The sequence below is a fragment of the Lampetra fluviatilis genome, chromosome 62 (genome assembly GCF_964198595.1).
Source record: "Lampetra fluviatilis chromosome 62, kcLamFluv1.1, whole genome shotgun sequence".
NCBI lineage: Eukaryota > Metazoa > Chordata > Hyperoartia > Petromyzontiformes > Petromyzontidae > Lampetra > Lampetra fluviatilis.
The window spans coordinates 256,809-273,148 of NC_136336.1; the positions used below are offsets into that span (position 1 = coordinate 256,809).

General features: G+C 44.0%; 1 protein-coding gene across 4 annotated transcripts in view; it reads right to left on the reverse strand.

Moving 5' to 3' along the window:
• Positions 1-16,340, reverse strand: part of LOC144951463 (SWI/SNF complex subunit SMARCC2-like) — a 111,218-nt gene that overhangs the window by 67,091 nt on the left and 27,787 nt on the right. For all 4 annotated transcript variants that reach the window (XM_078881755.1, XM_078881756.1, XM_078881753.1 and 1 more), the window contains exons 9-13: positions 12,223-12,354; positions 5,610-5,725; positions 4,275-4,411; positions 1,962-2,021; positions 1,164-1,201 (exon numbers count right to left, since the gene is read on the reverse strand). In XM_078881755.1, the coding sequence (XP_078737881.1) occupies positions 1,164-1,201; positions 1,962-2,021; positions 4,275-4,411; positions 5,610-5,725; positions 12,223-12,354 (483 nt within the window). The remainder of the gene's footprint in view (positions 1-1,163; positions 1,202-1,961; positions 2,022-4,274; positions 4,412-5,609; positions 5,726-12,222; positions 12,355-16,340) is intronic.

Below are 16,340 nucleotides of genomic sequence, written 5' to 3' on the forward strand. Positions count from 1 at the left end.
GGTACTTTGCAAGCCCACTGGCTATCAACAAGGATTCGTTCATGAAGCCATCCAGATATATAAACACAGACACAATCATTGGAAAGACGTTATCGACCAGTTTAAGTCATAATTGGTTATGATGTTCCCATCCTACCACCTTCCGATGTTAGTTGTGCTTTACGCCCATTTCAAACTTGCGCTTTCACAGTCACTTCGCGCGCCGACCCCTTGGTTGCGGCGCTGCGATCTTCCATTCACATGCTAATCTCTACTCTTTGCAGAGAGATTAGCATTTATTTGAAGCTTTCGTGACTGCAGGAATCCATACTCTTTGGTTCTTTTGGTAAAGTCACGTAGGTATAAAATAAAATAAATCCGTCATCAGGTGAGAAAGCTTTCCCACCTGATGACGGACGCTTGTGTTGCGCCCCAAACGTCGTGATTTATTTCATTTTATACCTACGTGACTTTACCGAAAGAACCAAAGAGTATGGATTCCTGCAGTCACGAAAGCTTCAAATCAATGCTAATCTCTCTTTAACATGCTAATTTTCACCTGGCAGCCCTTTGATTGATGGAAAACGAACCCAGCAGCAGCCAGCAGCAGCAGCCAGCAGCAGCAGCCAGCAGCAGACAACAGCAGTCAGCAGTCAGCAGCAGATCTGATGAGTGTGGCCCCAGCACATCCACTGTGTGGTGTGACGGGCGTGGGCTTCCAGATCGTATCCACCCATTGGAAGAGACCAAGATCCAAATGATCCAACAGAACACCATCTGAAACTCTCCAAATCCATTCCATGTGTGGAAGAAGTCAAAACTAATGGCTGGACTGCTGCTTCTGATATACTTTAGTTTGCATGTCCACCTCGTGGTCCCATAGGTGGAGGGGTTATTCCCTCTATCGCAGCTAACAGGGGCAAAGATGGCGCGAGGAGTTTAACCAGTCCTGGCCTATCACCGAGTAACCGTTAACGTAAAAATGTCTATTAAAATCGGAGAGTCATACTCTGTGAACGTTCCTTGTCACGTGTCGCTGATATGAGTCTACCGAGTCACTAGACCCACTTTTTTCAACGCAGGTTTAACTTTTTCAATTAAAAAAACAAATTATGCAAACAACACTGGGAGTAAAAGTACCAACTTAGCCAAGAGCGTAACAGAGAGTTAGTAGCATATCTGACCTTGGCTCCAAGATCAGTATTTTCATCTTCTTGTTCGTCTGTTGAAGTAAAAAAAACATGCAATAAATTTTCAAGTAATTCTCACTTACTTATTTATCCAGTCGCAGAACTCTTTTTCAGGAGGCCCCTGCTTCATCGTGTTTATATTTTGAAGATGTAAGTGTTTATTATACAAGTGGGAGGGAACCGGAGCACCTGCAGAAACCCCACGCGCACGCGTAAGGGGGCAACGCTCTATCCCCGTACAGATGGAAGCAGATGGTGATTAGCCCACACTTGCTACTCTGCCTGGCAAGCCAGGGTACGGCACCTCGACGCCCACAGGAAGGGAGTTTCAATATGTTTGTGCGGTGATCCACCAACCCTCGCTGTTGCCTCCAGAGTGCTGGATTACACAGGCTGGGCATTTGGAAAGCACCAACATGTGCAATATACTCAATAAAAATGATTAAATAACATGATTTAAAGGGAATATACATTGACAGCAGTGGACGAGGGCAAACAAAATAATAACTCGGTCCATTTGGCTTTTACACAGACAGCGTCGCTGATGAATGTGGTGGGTTTTTTGTGCAATTTACTACTTTTGAGTTTATAAAGTATAGACAATTATCAGCAGCTGCACTGTCAAACCATCGACTTCATTCACACTGGCTCCGTGATGAATGCCGACCCGGGGGTTCTCAAACAACAGAAACACGCTTTGGCAACTTGAGGCTGGCATAAAATGGCAACAATATTTGTACAAATGTTTTTTTAATCTGATGATCCTCGCTGTTTTGTGTTAAAGATACTCACCTAAATCTGTCATGACACCGCCTTTAATAGGAGCCACTTCTGTGTCTTTCTTTGTATAAACTGCAAAGTAAAACAACGACACCTTAATCACTGCAAACGTTTAGAAAGCTCTTTAAAAACTAAGGCACGTGAAATTACATTCCACATTTCAAGCATGCTTTCCAAGCAATATACAAAGTTTGGCCTTGAAGGCATCAGGAAGACTCGACATTGTATTAACTTAGTATGCAATACCTTACACAGTCATTGGTATTGCAAGTCAAATTTTTGATCCAGCATTTTGAGATGGCCTGTGTATGAACAATGCACACTGTAGCTGAAATGTTTTAAAATATTTAACAATATAAAGAAAGTTATTTGATTGGAAAGAGGTTGGGTTGACAAAGAAACGAGACAAATTGCGGATGGAGAAAGAGTTGACTCAGCAGTTGAAGCGGTGACTTCACGGGGGAATAAATGTTGCAGATGCAATGATTGACAAAACGTGAAACAAAAAAGGATGAATAATTAATTGGCTTAAGTAAAATCAGTTTTAATTTACGAATGGATGTCAAATTTTGGAGACATAAGTGAATGGAACACTCATGGGATGAGTGCAGGAAAGCTTAGATTGAGATTATTATAAGCAAATACTGCAGTGTGCATTAACCACAAAAATACAAGCAGTCTGCTTCATGGTGGACGTTAAAGATCCCATGTCAACAATCCCAAGAGCTGCCATTGTGTGCCAGCATCATGGTCCAAATTTGGCAAATTGAAAAAGATTACCCATAAATTACTCAAATCGGATTTTATATATATAGCAATCACCATCACCTACTACGAAACCTTGGCAGCAATCGCCTGAAAAAGGTCATGAGACTCGAGAGAGGCTTTCTGGGTAAGTACAGTAGAACCTCTGGTCACGACCATAATTCGTTCCACAACTTTGGTCGCAATTCGATTTGGTCGTGACCCATTGGATTGTATGTAAATACGATTAATCCGTTCCAGACTCCTACAAACTGTATATAAGTATTGTTTTTTAAATATTTTTAAACACAAAAATAGTTAATTATGCCATAGAATGCACAGTGTAATAGTAAACTAAATGTAAAAACATTGAATAACACAGAGAAAACCTTGAACAACAGAGAAAACTAACATTGCCACGTCAAAGTTTAGAATCGTTCAACAAGATCATTGTTTCGTCTGCTACATCAGTCGGTCGATTCTGAGAGAAAGAGAATATTCGTATGAGCAATTCATGTTTCTATTGAAAGTAAGTTAACACTAGCAACAGTTTTTCCACCTCTGTCAGCACTTGAGGCCTCTGCTTGGTTAACATTGTAACTCCCCTTGCAACATTAACTGCTTTAATAGCCTCTTTCTGCTTCAAAATAGTCGAGACCGTAGACTTTGATTTCTTGTACTCTGCAGCAAGATCGGTAACACGCACACCACGCTCATACTTTTCAATAATTTCCTTCTTCACTTCGATTTCAATTTTCTTTAAAACCTTCTTCTCACCAACATTACCACACTTCACTTGATTAAGAGGCCATGGCTAATTGCAAAATTAATGTAAAAATACACAAAATACTGCACAGAGTTCACAGCGAATGAGCGCACGTCTGACCGAGACCGATAACTAAGCGTGACTGACTGAGAAAGCGGCCACACGTGGGTCGCTGTTGTTTGTAAACAAACAACAGGAAATTTGGTGCTTACAAAAAAAATGGCGCGGAAGGGGAAATCGGCCGCGGCCGTGTTTGATCGCCACCCGAGTATGTGTTCGTGACCAGATTAAACATTTTTGTGAATTTTTTGGTCGGAACCCGATTTGGTCGTGGTCAGAAGCGTTCGTGACCAGAGGTTCTACTGTAAGTGTTAAGGATAGCGAAATCGCTCATGATTTCTTTGCTCATCTACCCAAAAAAGCCTCCTCGAGTCCTGCAAAGTTATCACAAACCGGGGGCGATATTGCTACATATAACCCCAATTAAAGAATTTGCAGGTATGTATGTACGTATTTAGAACTTCTTTCACACCGTACATAGACAAACATGCTAATTGGAGGAGCGGGGGAAGGACAACAAACTAACACACAAAAATCAGTTTTAAAGAAATTAGATTTCAATAAAAACAAATTCAGCATTGAGAGGACACCGGATAACTTGGGAGGAAACCCATGCCGAACAGGGGGAGAACAATAAACAAACTCCACACAGATAGGTGCCGAAGTCGGGCATCTTGTTTTGATGCATAATCAAAATTACCACTGCACCCTTACGCTCAGATGTGCACACAGACGGCGAGCAATGGGGCACCCACCATTCTTGGGCAGCTGAACCTCGGTCATGTTGGGCACGTGTAGAGGCTCCTCCATGTCTTTCGTAAGGTCCTCCTCCTCTTCCTCCTCGTCCTTGCGCCCATGCCTCTTTCCTAATGGCTCACCCATAGTATGCCTCCTGTGGGACCCAGTGTGTCAGGGGTCGGGTGCAAACCGCACTCTCAATGCTTAGTTTTGTGTCCTGGGAGCAGGAATGAGATTGGATTGGCCGTCTGCATCACAGTGGATGTTAAAAGTTCTATGACGTCATTCGGAAAGTGTAGACCATTGTCGGCCAGCATCACGATCCACATTTTTCTAAATGTATAACTCGATTGGGATTACTCTCTTAGTCATAAAAGCTTCGAATCTAGTTCGATTGGGATTGTATATAGCAGTGGCGTGATGTTAACTACCTCGCCTGTTATATTCTGACCCTAACGCCTGTATACGTGGAGTTTGCATGCTCTTCCCATAGTCGCGTACAATTTTTCTCCGGGTCCTCCGGTTTTTCCCTCCACATTTAGAAACATGCATTTAGATTGTTTAGATTAATTGGCTGCTATAAATTTACACGTGATAAGCCACTTCGTTGAGCTATCATTTGTGGCCAGGTCGCTTCTGAAAAAGAAGATAATAGCTCAGTCGGCTTTACCTGATCAAATAAAAAATTGTTTCGTTAAATTTTTTGTGTGATTTGTTTACCTTTCCTCGACTTTGCACTCCTACTGTGTTTTTTTTACTGTTTGTTGTTGTTGTAAAATTCTGAACCAGTGCCCCTACTGGACATGTCAAAAAGAGCTTTGTAGCTCATCAAATTTCTCCAGTATAAATATTCTGATTCTGATATTGCCCTGTACTGCAAAAATACTGCAGACCGTCTGTGAAATTTTGCGCCTTTGTGACAGCCTTGCACGACAAGAATGGCATGAATACCAAATGTACTAAATTACTCTTGTTATTAAGTCTGCGTGTATAGCTACCCCTTGCAGCTATGTAAGGGGTGCCAGGGTGGCAAGATGTTAGCTACCTCGCCTGGTATACAGGAGGTTGTGGGTTTGATCCCAACCCTGAAGCCTGTATATTTGGAGTTTGCATGTTTACCCCGTGGTTGCGTGTATTTTTCTCTGGGTCCCCTAATTCGACGCTACGCGTTGAGAGTATTTGGTTGCAATACATTTCCACACGGTGATCAGCCACTTTGTTGAGCTTTAATTTGTTAGGGCCGGGTCACTTCTCAAAAATAAGCTAATAACTCAGTGGGCTTTAGCTCGTGAAATAAAAACATTGTTTATAGTTTTCCAAATAGGTAATAGTTTGGGGTGCGTGTGACTTGCCTCTTCTTGGAATTTGGCTTTTTTCTGGGCTCTGTGGGCGAGGGGGAGTGCCTCCGCCTCCGAGACAAACCCTTTTCCTTCTTCTCTTTCTTTTCTGTGTCTGGAACGGCTGTGGTCTGCAATCGTACAGAGATGGGCATATATTTACTCAAGACACGTATACACGAGCAGACACGCAGGCGGACAGACGCAAATGTATAATTGTAAACAGGCGGTCTCTGGTTTATGATGGTCCGATTTAAAACGCTTGTATTACGGCACCATGGATAGATTTACGATGTGAGAACTTTATTTACGACACATCTTCCGACGTGAACGCATTTGAATAGTCAGTCTGGTTTCCGATGTGACTTGGCATGGAGCTTCAGTTATTCTTAAGTGTTTTTGTGGAATTTTACCGATTGAATAAGCCCTCTTAAATGATTGATAAAAGGAAAAAACAAATCAGCAAATTATGTTTCTACTGTTTGTACCGTCTATGGGAAAATATGGTCCGATTTACGATGACATGGTTCTTGGGAACGCATCGTGATGTCGTAAAAGCGGGGACCACCTGTATAAGTATAATCATATGAAATAAATACATTTGGACATAGTTGGACTCTTGTGTGTAATGGCCTCTACTTGGATGGCTTAGGCAGGACATCAAGGGGATGATGGTTGGTGGGAAAAAAATACACAAATCAGCAGAGTGGTACATGCTAGGAATTGCAAACTGAGAGACAGGAAGAGGAACACGTGGACTTCCTAAGGACATCATAGCGACTGTTCAGGAAAGTACCCTTAGGCAGGACATTGAGGGTTGATGCCCAATGGGCAAATCTGTGATGGAGTGGCAGCCAAAAGAAGGAAATGTCTGAGAGGCCAACCACTATACTCACCCAGAGTGAGTGAGTGTGGTGCTTGCCCTCTCAACATCTCTCGCTTCTGAATGGGTTAACCTCATTGCAGCGATATGCTCATTCAGGAACGAGTTAAATTGTGGCATCGGCAGTCATCATCCAACAGTGGATAAAACAACATGGACGATGATGACAAAGTTAAATTGTCAGTAAAATCATTTCAGTAACTTCCATTGCAGAGTCGAGTAAACGCTCATTATGAGCAGAAGGAAACAGAAACATTGAATCTATGAGCTATGCATTCCCCAACACCTTACAGGTAGGTAAAAGCCATGACCAAAATATTGTTTACTTTTCAATTCACAATCAGTATTGCGCAGTCTGGCGGACAAAACGCGGTATTGCACGATGGGTAAACAGTGAAAGGGTATTCTATGGTTCTTTTGGTAAAGTCTCGTCGATAGAAAAAATAATAACAATAAAATAATAAAAATGAAAATAAAGTGAATAATTTTTTTTATAAAATATCACGACGTTTCGATCACCTGATGACGACCGCTTGTGTTGCAATTTAAACATCGTGATATTTGTATTATTTTTTATTCACTTTATTAAAATTTGTATTATTTAATTGTTAGAATTTTTTCTATCTATGTGACTTTACCGAAAGAACCATAGAATATGCATTCCTGCAGTCACGAAAGTTTTAAGTCAAAAAGTGAAAGGGTAGTGGAGGGCAAAGCTCAGAGAGACTTCAAGTCACTCTTGCTATGCGCGTCTATTAACTAGTATATACAAGACATACTCTTTGGGTCTTTCGATAAAGTCACGTAGATAGAAAAATAATAAAACAATCATAAAATCACGACATTTCGATCGCAACACAAGCAATCGTCTTCAGGTGAAAAAATACAGCAGGCGGACTGCTGAGGCAGGAAGAAATGTAGCGAGAGAGCTACTGCAGCCATCGGTTATAAAGGTTTGAGATGGGTACAACCCAAGGGTAAGTGGGTGGGGCTAGAGATGGAATTTGAAAGGAAGTGTAAGATCGCAGAGCTCGGTATACCTCGGCTATTGTATTGCTAGAGATTAGCATGTCAATCGGTTAATGTAACCCCACGGTCACGGTACTAAAGAAGCCATTGTATTGCTCGAGATTTGAGATTAGCATGTCAATTTGAGATGGTTCCCGCAGCTGTGTTAATGAGAGACATTCAGCCTATTAAACAACGAGCGCCACCGCCGCATCGAGGAAAAGGGAGCAGCAGCTATGTTAGTGAGACATTTAGCCTGTTAATGTAAAGACATTTAACAAGGTAATGTAACTCAAAAAGTCGGAAATAACTGATAACATAGGCAGGTAGGATGGAAGCATTACAGCCAGTTATGACTTTACCTGGTTAATAACGTCCTTCCAATGATTGCTCAGTTTGTACCCATCTTTCTCGGTTGAAATTGTGTCCGTATTTATATATCTGGATGGCTTCATGAACAAATCTTTGTTGATAGCCAGTGGGTTTGCATAGTACATTCGTCTTGGAGAAATCAATTTAATGTGTGCCCACAGCGTTAAAACAATGATCAGCCACGGCAGAGGTGTTGGTCCTACCGTGTTTCAGATCCGCCTTGAGTTCTCGAACACGGTCCGAGACTTGTCGCTTAGTTTCCCCAATGTAACTACTGCCGCAAGACACAGCTTAGTTTGTAGACGCCGGGATATTGCATGTCAGGGATCACATCCTTCACAGATGGGATAAAATCACGAATTTATGTACTCTATTGAATCGGACCTGGATCTTGTGTTTGCTCATGATATTTGAAATATTTTTGGTGACCCCTGCTATGTATGGCAAGGTGATGGTTTTGATTGGGTCCTCAGGTGGTTCTCTCCCAACGGTTGGGGTGACAGCTTTACGGATTGTGCGATCCGAATATCCATTAATCTTGAGGGCTTGGTGTACGTGCTCCAGTTCACTGGCTAGGTGGTGATGGTCGGAAATACAACGAGCCCTATGGTGGAGAGTTTTGATGAGGACATTTTTCTGGGCTGGATGGTGTTGGGAGTCAGGTTTTAGATAGGTATCCGTGTGGGTGGCTTTCCTGTAGACAGTGTCCCAATGAGCCATCTGGTCTCTTTCGATTAAAACATCCAAGAATGGTAACTTGCCATCCTTTTCCACTTCCATGGTGAATTTGATGGCTGGGTGTATGTAATTGATGTGGTTGAGGAACTGGTTCGGAGCTGGCAGGCCATGTGGCCAGATGACGAATGTGTCATCTACGTATCTCTTCCACAAGGAAGGATGTAGGATGGATGTCTGAATGGCATCTGTCTCAAACATAGGCTACCACTGGAGATAAGGGAGAACCCATTGGGGTACCATTCCAGGTGAAGTAAGTGTTGGTGAGGCAGTGTCTCACCAGGGCCGGTACATCAGCATGCAGTGCTTGTTGGACCAAATATTCAATGATTGCGATGGTGTCAGGCAAAAGAACTTTGGTAAACAAAGAAACTACATCGAAGCTGACAAGCAAATCACCTGGAGATAGTGAGATGTCTTTAATTAGAGATACCAAGTGAGCTGAATTAAGTACAGCTGAGGTAGTCTTGCCAGTGAATGGGAGCAAGGTCTCAGATAGAAATCTGGCCAGTTTGTAGGTGGGTGAGTCAATGGTGGAGACGTTAGGAATGTTGTACCTTCTTTATGGATTTTTGGTAAGCCATAAGATCTGGGTGGTCTAGCAGCAGAGGGTTTCAGAGAGAGTCGCTTGGTTGGTTCGATTAACGATGTCGAATCAGTGATGATATTGTTGGTTTTCGTAACCAGGCGTTTGGTACGATCTCTATTAATTTTGGTATAGCTGCCATCATTAAGTAGGTCCTGAATTTTGTTACTGTATGTGGTTTTATCCATGATGACAATGGCATTGTCCTTGTCAACTGAGAGGATGATTATGTCATCTCTCTTTTTCAGTTGAGCAAGCTAAAAGCGCCTATCCTTGCTGATGTTGCTAATGGGTTTCTTAGCGTTTTTTAGGATTGCAGCGATTTCCGATCTCACCATGTCTGCAGGAATGCGTCCCAAACCTTTAAGAGCCAAGTCGACCTGGACAATGATATCATTAATTGGGATGTGTTTAGGGGTGACTGCGAAATTCAACCCTTTAGCGAGTACCGATTTTAGGCTGTCGGAAATTGGGCTGTTACTCTGATTGATAACAATCTTATCAACGTCTAACTTTTTACCGTGTGTTATCATTCTATCTACGTGACTTCACCGAAAGACCCAAAGAGTGTGAATGCCTGCAGTCACAAAAGCTTTAAGTCAAGATATACAATACATTAATGTCCATATGATGGACTGGTAACCAGCTTGTATAAGCAAAGGTCATCTGTATGGCCTGAATAGACTGTTGGGGCAAGCACTGTTAGCCATTACCTACGAAGGTCAACAATGACGGAATGGTGTAGCCAGCAACATTCCCGGCTGCCTTTGTTTCCCCAGTTGACCTCGGGGACAGCCAGGACTGATTCAAATATTAAGTCAGAAATTGACCCGCCCCTACTGGACGTCTGTGAAAAAGAGCTTCATAGCTCATCAGATTTCTCCAGGATCAATAAAGATTCTGATTCTAAAGTAAATTATGTTGGCCGTGAGCAGGAATCAAACTTGGGTCGCCATGCTCATAGCAGTGTGCGAACCACTACACTACCGCTCCCCATATGCTGCCAATTTTTTTTTACGATACACATCCAAAAGTAACAATTGCCGTTCGCTACGAAGTGGCGGTGACGTCACCACGTGGCTTGTGCCAGCCGATGTGCACCTTTACGCCACGTGAAGTGTCGAAGGCTCGCTGCCAGGAATCATGAAACAGACCATGGATTGACTGACTGAGATGCCATGCAGATACACCAACTGTGTTCTCCACTGTGCCAACTCTCTACGTTTTAGGCACCTGGCACTCTGCTTGTTGTTGCGAACATCACCCCCTCCGCTCTCCGTTATTGCTGCAGGTCGACTGCCTCCCAACTCCCTAGTAGCGTCGTCCTCCATGAGCCTCCTCCACAAAGACTGACCTTGACACTGTTGGTACCAATCATCGGCAAGTCCAATCAGTTCCACTTCCTTCTGCACCATATCAGTCGATTTCTGTGCTACTCCCATCTAGCCTGTGCCACACCCATTTAGCCCAAACCATCTGGCCAAACAAAAGCTGCTTGGGCATTGGGTGGCTGGACATGCGAGCTACATGACTCAGCCAACGTAGCCGCGCTTGATGGAGGTCACCGATGGAACTTTGTCCAGATATTTCAAGTATTTGTAAGCTCCTTACATGATCCTGGCTGGTCAAACCAAGATTGGGTATTAGGCAAGCCAGCCTGAATGCGTAAATCCGTAAAAATGATGGTGACAGAAAGGGCTCCGCAAAATCTTAACTGGTAGATATGCACAAACACTTGATAGTTGTCAACTCTATAACACACGCGGGGTCCACTTTCTGCCCCCCCTTCTCTCTCCCCCCCCTGCAGCCGATCTCTCAGATCTCTCCAAGTACTGCCGCGGGTTCCACATCCGCCCTGCCCCCTCTCTCCCCCACCTCCTCTCTCCCCCCCGCTACTGCCGATGCTATATAACCTCGTGCCACAGCAGATCTCTCGCCTACTTCAGCAGTTTTTTCTTGCTGTGGTTGTCCCACCTGATGACGATTGCTTGTGTTGTGATTGAAACGTTGTGATCAATTATTTTTCTACCTACGTGACTTTACCTAAAGAACCAAAGAGTAAGCAATTATAGCATTGATAAGGGTGATGATGTTGATTACTTGAGAGGGTAAAAATAAAAACTATACAATTTTTATTTCACCAGGTAAGGCTATGTAACTCTTTTCAGAAGTGACCGGGCCTCAAATGACAGCTCAACAAAGTGGCTAATCAAGTGGTAATTTATAACAGCCAACTACTCTAAATGTATGATGTTGATTATAAATCTGGAGGGGAAAACCAGAGAACCCAGAGAAAATTCCACAGGGAGAACACTCAAACTCCAAATATACAGGCGTCAGGGTTGTGATCGAACACGCGACCTCCTACATACCGGGCGAGGTAGTTAACATCTCGCTACAAGGGGTGTCTATACACACAGTCTTAATAACAACAGTAATTTAGTACATTTGATATTCATGCCATTCTTACAGTACAAGGCAGTTACAAAGGCGCTATGTATCACAGATGGTCTGCAGTAGTTTAGAGGTAGAGGGCGATATCGCTATATGTAATCCCTATCAAGTTATAAATGTAGAAAAAATTATTAATAAAGATTATTGACAAGGCGCTCTTCCTCCTCCCTCCCAGCTTAAATAGACGCTCCAAGCCTAGGACATGTCATTCAGACTCTGTCTTATCGACAGACATGTTCTTCACCTGAGGACGGCTGCTTGTGTTGTGGCCGAAACGTCGTGAGAATTATTTTATTATGTTTTATTTTCATTATTTTATTACTTCCCTTCTACGTGACTTTACCGAAAGAACCAAGAAGATGAATCCCTGCAGTCACGAAAGCTTTAAATCGAAATTTAAAGATTCTGAAGTCTATGATGTTGGCCGTGAGTGGGAATCAAACTTGGGTCTCCGGGTTCGTAGCACAGTGTGCGAAACACGACACTACGATATGCTGTGAAGCAAACGGTCAGGAATCGAACCCTCCTGCATACCAGGCAAGGTGGTTAACATATCTGAGTCATCGCGACACAAGGGAGGAGTAACCGACCTCAAGAGGCAGGGAGCGCACGGGGACACGGCGCCGCCTCGCCTGCGGTCGCCCACCCTCGTCCACCTCGTAGTCCTCTTCATTCCCCCACTCGTGGTGCAGCGCGGTGTCCAGAAGCCAGCGGGCGTGCACCTGCAACAGGAGCGGCAGCAGCAGTGGCAACAGCAGCAAATAACTGCACAGGCTCAGAAAGCTCCATCATGATGTTGTTTGGACAATTATCGCCATAACCAGGGGTCAACAACCAAAATAACAAGAAGAGCCATCTTTGTTCAAATTCGGTAAAAAACAACTCAATATTTCAAGAGCTGCAATGCGTGTGGTGAATACGAGATGGTGGTTCCTTAATAAATAACTTTACAAAACAGTTCCTTAAAGAGCCGCACGCGGCTCCGGAGCCGTGGGTTGCCGACCCCCAGCCATAACTGTTCAAGGCAAGCACCCAAGCCTTATCCAGACCACCAGCTCAAGATAACTGAATGTGTGGCTATTTTGGTCGCTAAGACCAGGGGGGGTTCCCACACTTTCCCAAGTCGCGTTCCACCTGAGTAGCCGGATCATTTTCTGGAACCCATGCCCATACTGGTAGGAACCTCCTGGTTACACCAGAGGGGCTGGGTGGGGAGGGTGGGGAGGGGCTGGGTGGGGGGTGGGAGGGGTGGGGCTGGGTGGGGAGGGGCTGGTCACACCGTGGTGCCCTTATAAAACTCAACGTTTAACCTACTCACGCCGGCTTATGCCCGCCCTCACAGTCAGGCATATTTGTGGAATACACCAAGCCGCCGTTGACCGAGCAACCCAACGTTCCTATCAGCTCCCTCCGCAGGAATGTGTTTAGGGCGGCTCACAGGGTGAAGGTGTTACAGTGCAGCTCACAAAGACACACACAGATACGGAGAAAAACAGACACAGAGACACACTGAGACCGGGAAGCACTCGCATACAGACATGGAGACATGCTGAAATACACAGAAACACGGAGAAAAAAGACAAACACAGAAACAAATAGACACGCGGAGACAGTCACAGAGACAGACGCAGACATGATTACACTCACACACAGACACATGGAGATACGCAGACACACACATACATTTATATAGACACAGACACACAGATACGAACCTACTGACACAGACGCAGAGACATAGAGACGTACAAATACACACACAAATATACAGAGAGACAGAGACAAATACACAGAGACACGGAGACATACACAGAGACATGCAGCCACAAGAGACACGAAGACGCACACGGAGATACATGCAGTTGGGAAAATAATTGTCATGGTTTTTGGCAGTGTCCCTTGATTTCCTTGTTTTCAGTAAGATAAGTAAAAGCAAGGGATTATGAGTCTCCCTCAACTACAATGCAATCCCACCCACTCACCCTGGCTCACGGTGATTGTTTTGGTTCAGTGTGCTGGGAAGATGAAGTGTGTCGTGGAATGCAACAGGTTGAGAAACACTGCAGTGCACACACGACTGGCATAACTACCACGCACAGGCGAAGTCCGTTGAAGTGCGTGGTAGCTTTCCAATGCAGGCCACTTCACACACAAGTGGGGGACTGCATTGTTGTAATTCATGTCTAATTAATGTAAGTCTAGTAATGATATTCTTGGTTCTTTCGGTAAAGTCACGTAGAAGGGAGATAATAAAATAATACAAATGAAACATAATAGAATAATACAATTCTCACGACGTTTCGGCCACAACGCAAGCAGCCGTCCTCAGGTGAAGAACAGGTCTGTTGGAAAGACAGCGTCTGAATGAACACCACCAAGCTTGGCAGCGTATATTTAAGCTGGGTTAGGGGAGGAAGAGCGCCTTGACAAAGGAATTTGCATATCAACAGAGGAATTTAGCATATTCATGGTAAGCAGATATAGGATTAGTCACTACTTGTGGAATGCGTAGGAGGGGGGGGGTCTCAAAGTCATATTATGCCCATGCATTATGTAGGATTAGCAGCAACAAAGGGAGGAGGTAGGGTTAGCAGTAATAAAGGGAAGGAATTTTAATAGTAAGGAGCTGTAGCAGCCAAACCACCACGTAAAAAACTAAAATATAAACTAGATCAATATCATCAATATACTAAATATACTCTCCAATAAGCTGAGCTACTAACAGTAATTCATACATTACAATTCTATGTCGCAAAAAATATAATATGCCTCCAGCTAAACTTTTTCCTTACATCACCCGGATCTACCCCGTACTATATACAGCGGTTCAATTCATGACGTTTATATAATGCCATCTTGGATCGATTTATGATGCAGATGCTTGATTTACGATGCATCTTCTGAAAAGACTCCGAATACATTTGAAAACAGTCGGTCTGGTTTCCGATGTGACTGGGCGTGGAAATGTTGTTATTCTAAAGTGGGATTGTGCATTTTACCTATTAAATAAACCCTGTTAAATATGGATGATAAAAGGAAAAACACATCCGCAAGTGATGATTCTACTGTTTCTATTGTCTGTAGGAAGATAGGGTCCCAATTTACGACAATCCGATTTACAACGGGGTTCCCGGGAACACGTTGTGACGTCGTAAAAGCGGGGACCGTCTGTAGTATGATATGTAGAACCATTATTTAACCACAATGTATATGCTTCACTGTTTAGTTTTTGCGACCTACTTGAGTGACGGTGGCGAGCCGTAGAGTTTGGGAACCGCTGGTTCAAACGACTAACTCACAGAATAGAGAAAATATGGCCATCCCAAACCAGCAGCAGTGGAAAAAAATAGAAGCTACCGCAGACAGGTTTCATCGAGAAGACAACATGGCCACCACACATTCAGTTCTGGTGAGCTGATGGTCTGGATAAGGGCCTCCTCACTAAAGCCTCATTTGGGTCGACGAACTTACACGAAGGGACGAACGCTCATCAGTGGCCACAGACATACTCCAAGCAAAGTGCTCCAAATAAACGTTTGATCTGACAGCCTAATCATCAAAGCATTTGTCCGACAAGTCAAGCCGAAAATAATTGATTTAACTTCTGAAACAGCCCAATAGACTCTGTAGTGGTTTACCTAAGTGTGTTGTGATGCATGAACAAACCACGGTAAAACTAATTTTGTTTGCCATCATCTTATCTGCAAGACTGTTGTCCGTAGGGCCCTTCCACTGCGTACCTCCTACAGGACATCTACGTCATGTGATTATCTGTCTGGTCGACAATAAGCAGTTTCCACCTCTAGAAATGTTTTAACACTCGCATCATACCTCCTACGAAAATGTGAGAAAGACCAGGCGTAAACGCTCTTATACTAATATGTTCCATGCCAAGTTTTTACAGAGAACTAAACTGAACTATTTTATTTTATGTTACCAGTTAAGGTCCACTGAGCTATATAGCTCTTTTTCACAAGTGACCTGACCACAAATGATAGCTCAACGAAGTGGCTTATCACGCGGAAATGTATAGCAGCCAAATACTCTTAAACGCATGTTTCAAAATATGGAGGGAAAAACCGGAGGACCCGGAGAAAAATCCATGCGACCATGGGGAGAGACATGCAAACTACAAATATACAGCAGGCGTCAGGGTTGGGATCGAACCCACGACCTCATGTATACCAAGAGAAGTAGTTAACATTTCCTAGCCACCGTGGCGACTCATATCATGCATGAACGCTGGCATTACATCACACGCAGAGTGTTCATCATTATTATTATTGTAATAAAAGACTTGACCACGATCTCTGGCTCAGTGTCCTTTATTCGGTCCGTACTGCGTTCCCACACGGCTGTCTCTCTTATTCTCTCTGTGCTGGTTCCGATGTCACTCCAGTCCACATCAGCAGCCCCGCTGCTGTTCTTGTCGCTCTTGCAGCCCCACAGCAGCTCCGCTGCTGTACTCTCACACAGCTCCCTTGGCTGTTCCTGCTGCAGCTCTGACAGCCTCTTGCTGTCTCGCCTTCTCGTCGCTCCTGCGACTCTTGGCAGCCACCCCGCTGCCCCTCACACACAGCCTTACTGCCTATCTCTATCTGCAGCTTTACACCTCCCAGTAGCTCCCTACTGTTCCCAGGGTTGGCTCCCGCTTCTGACGGTGCCCCCTCGGCTCGTACGCCCGCGTGGCCCCACACCTTTCCATTCA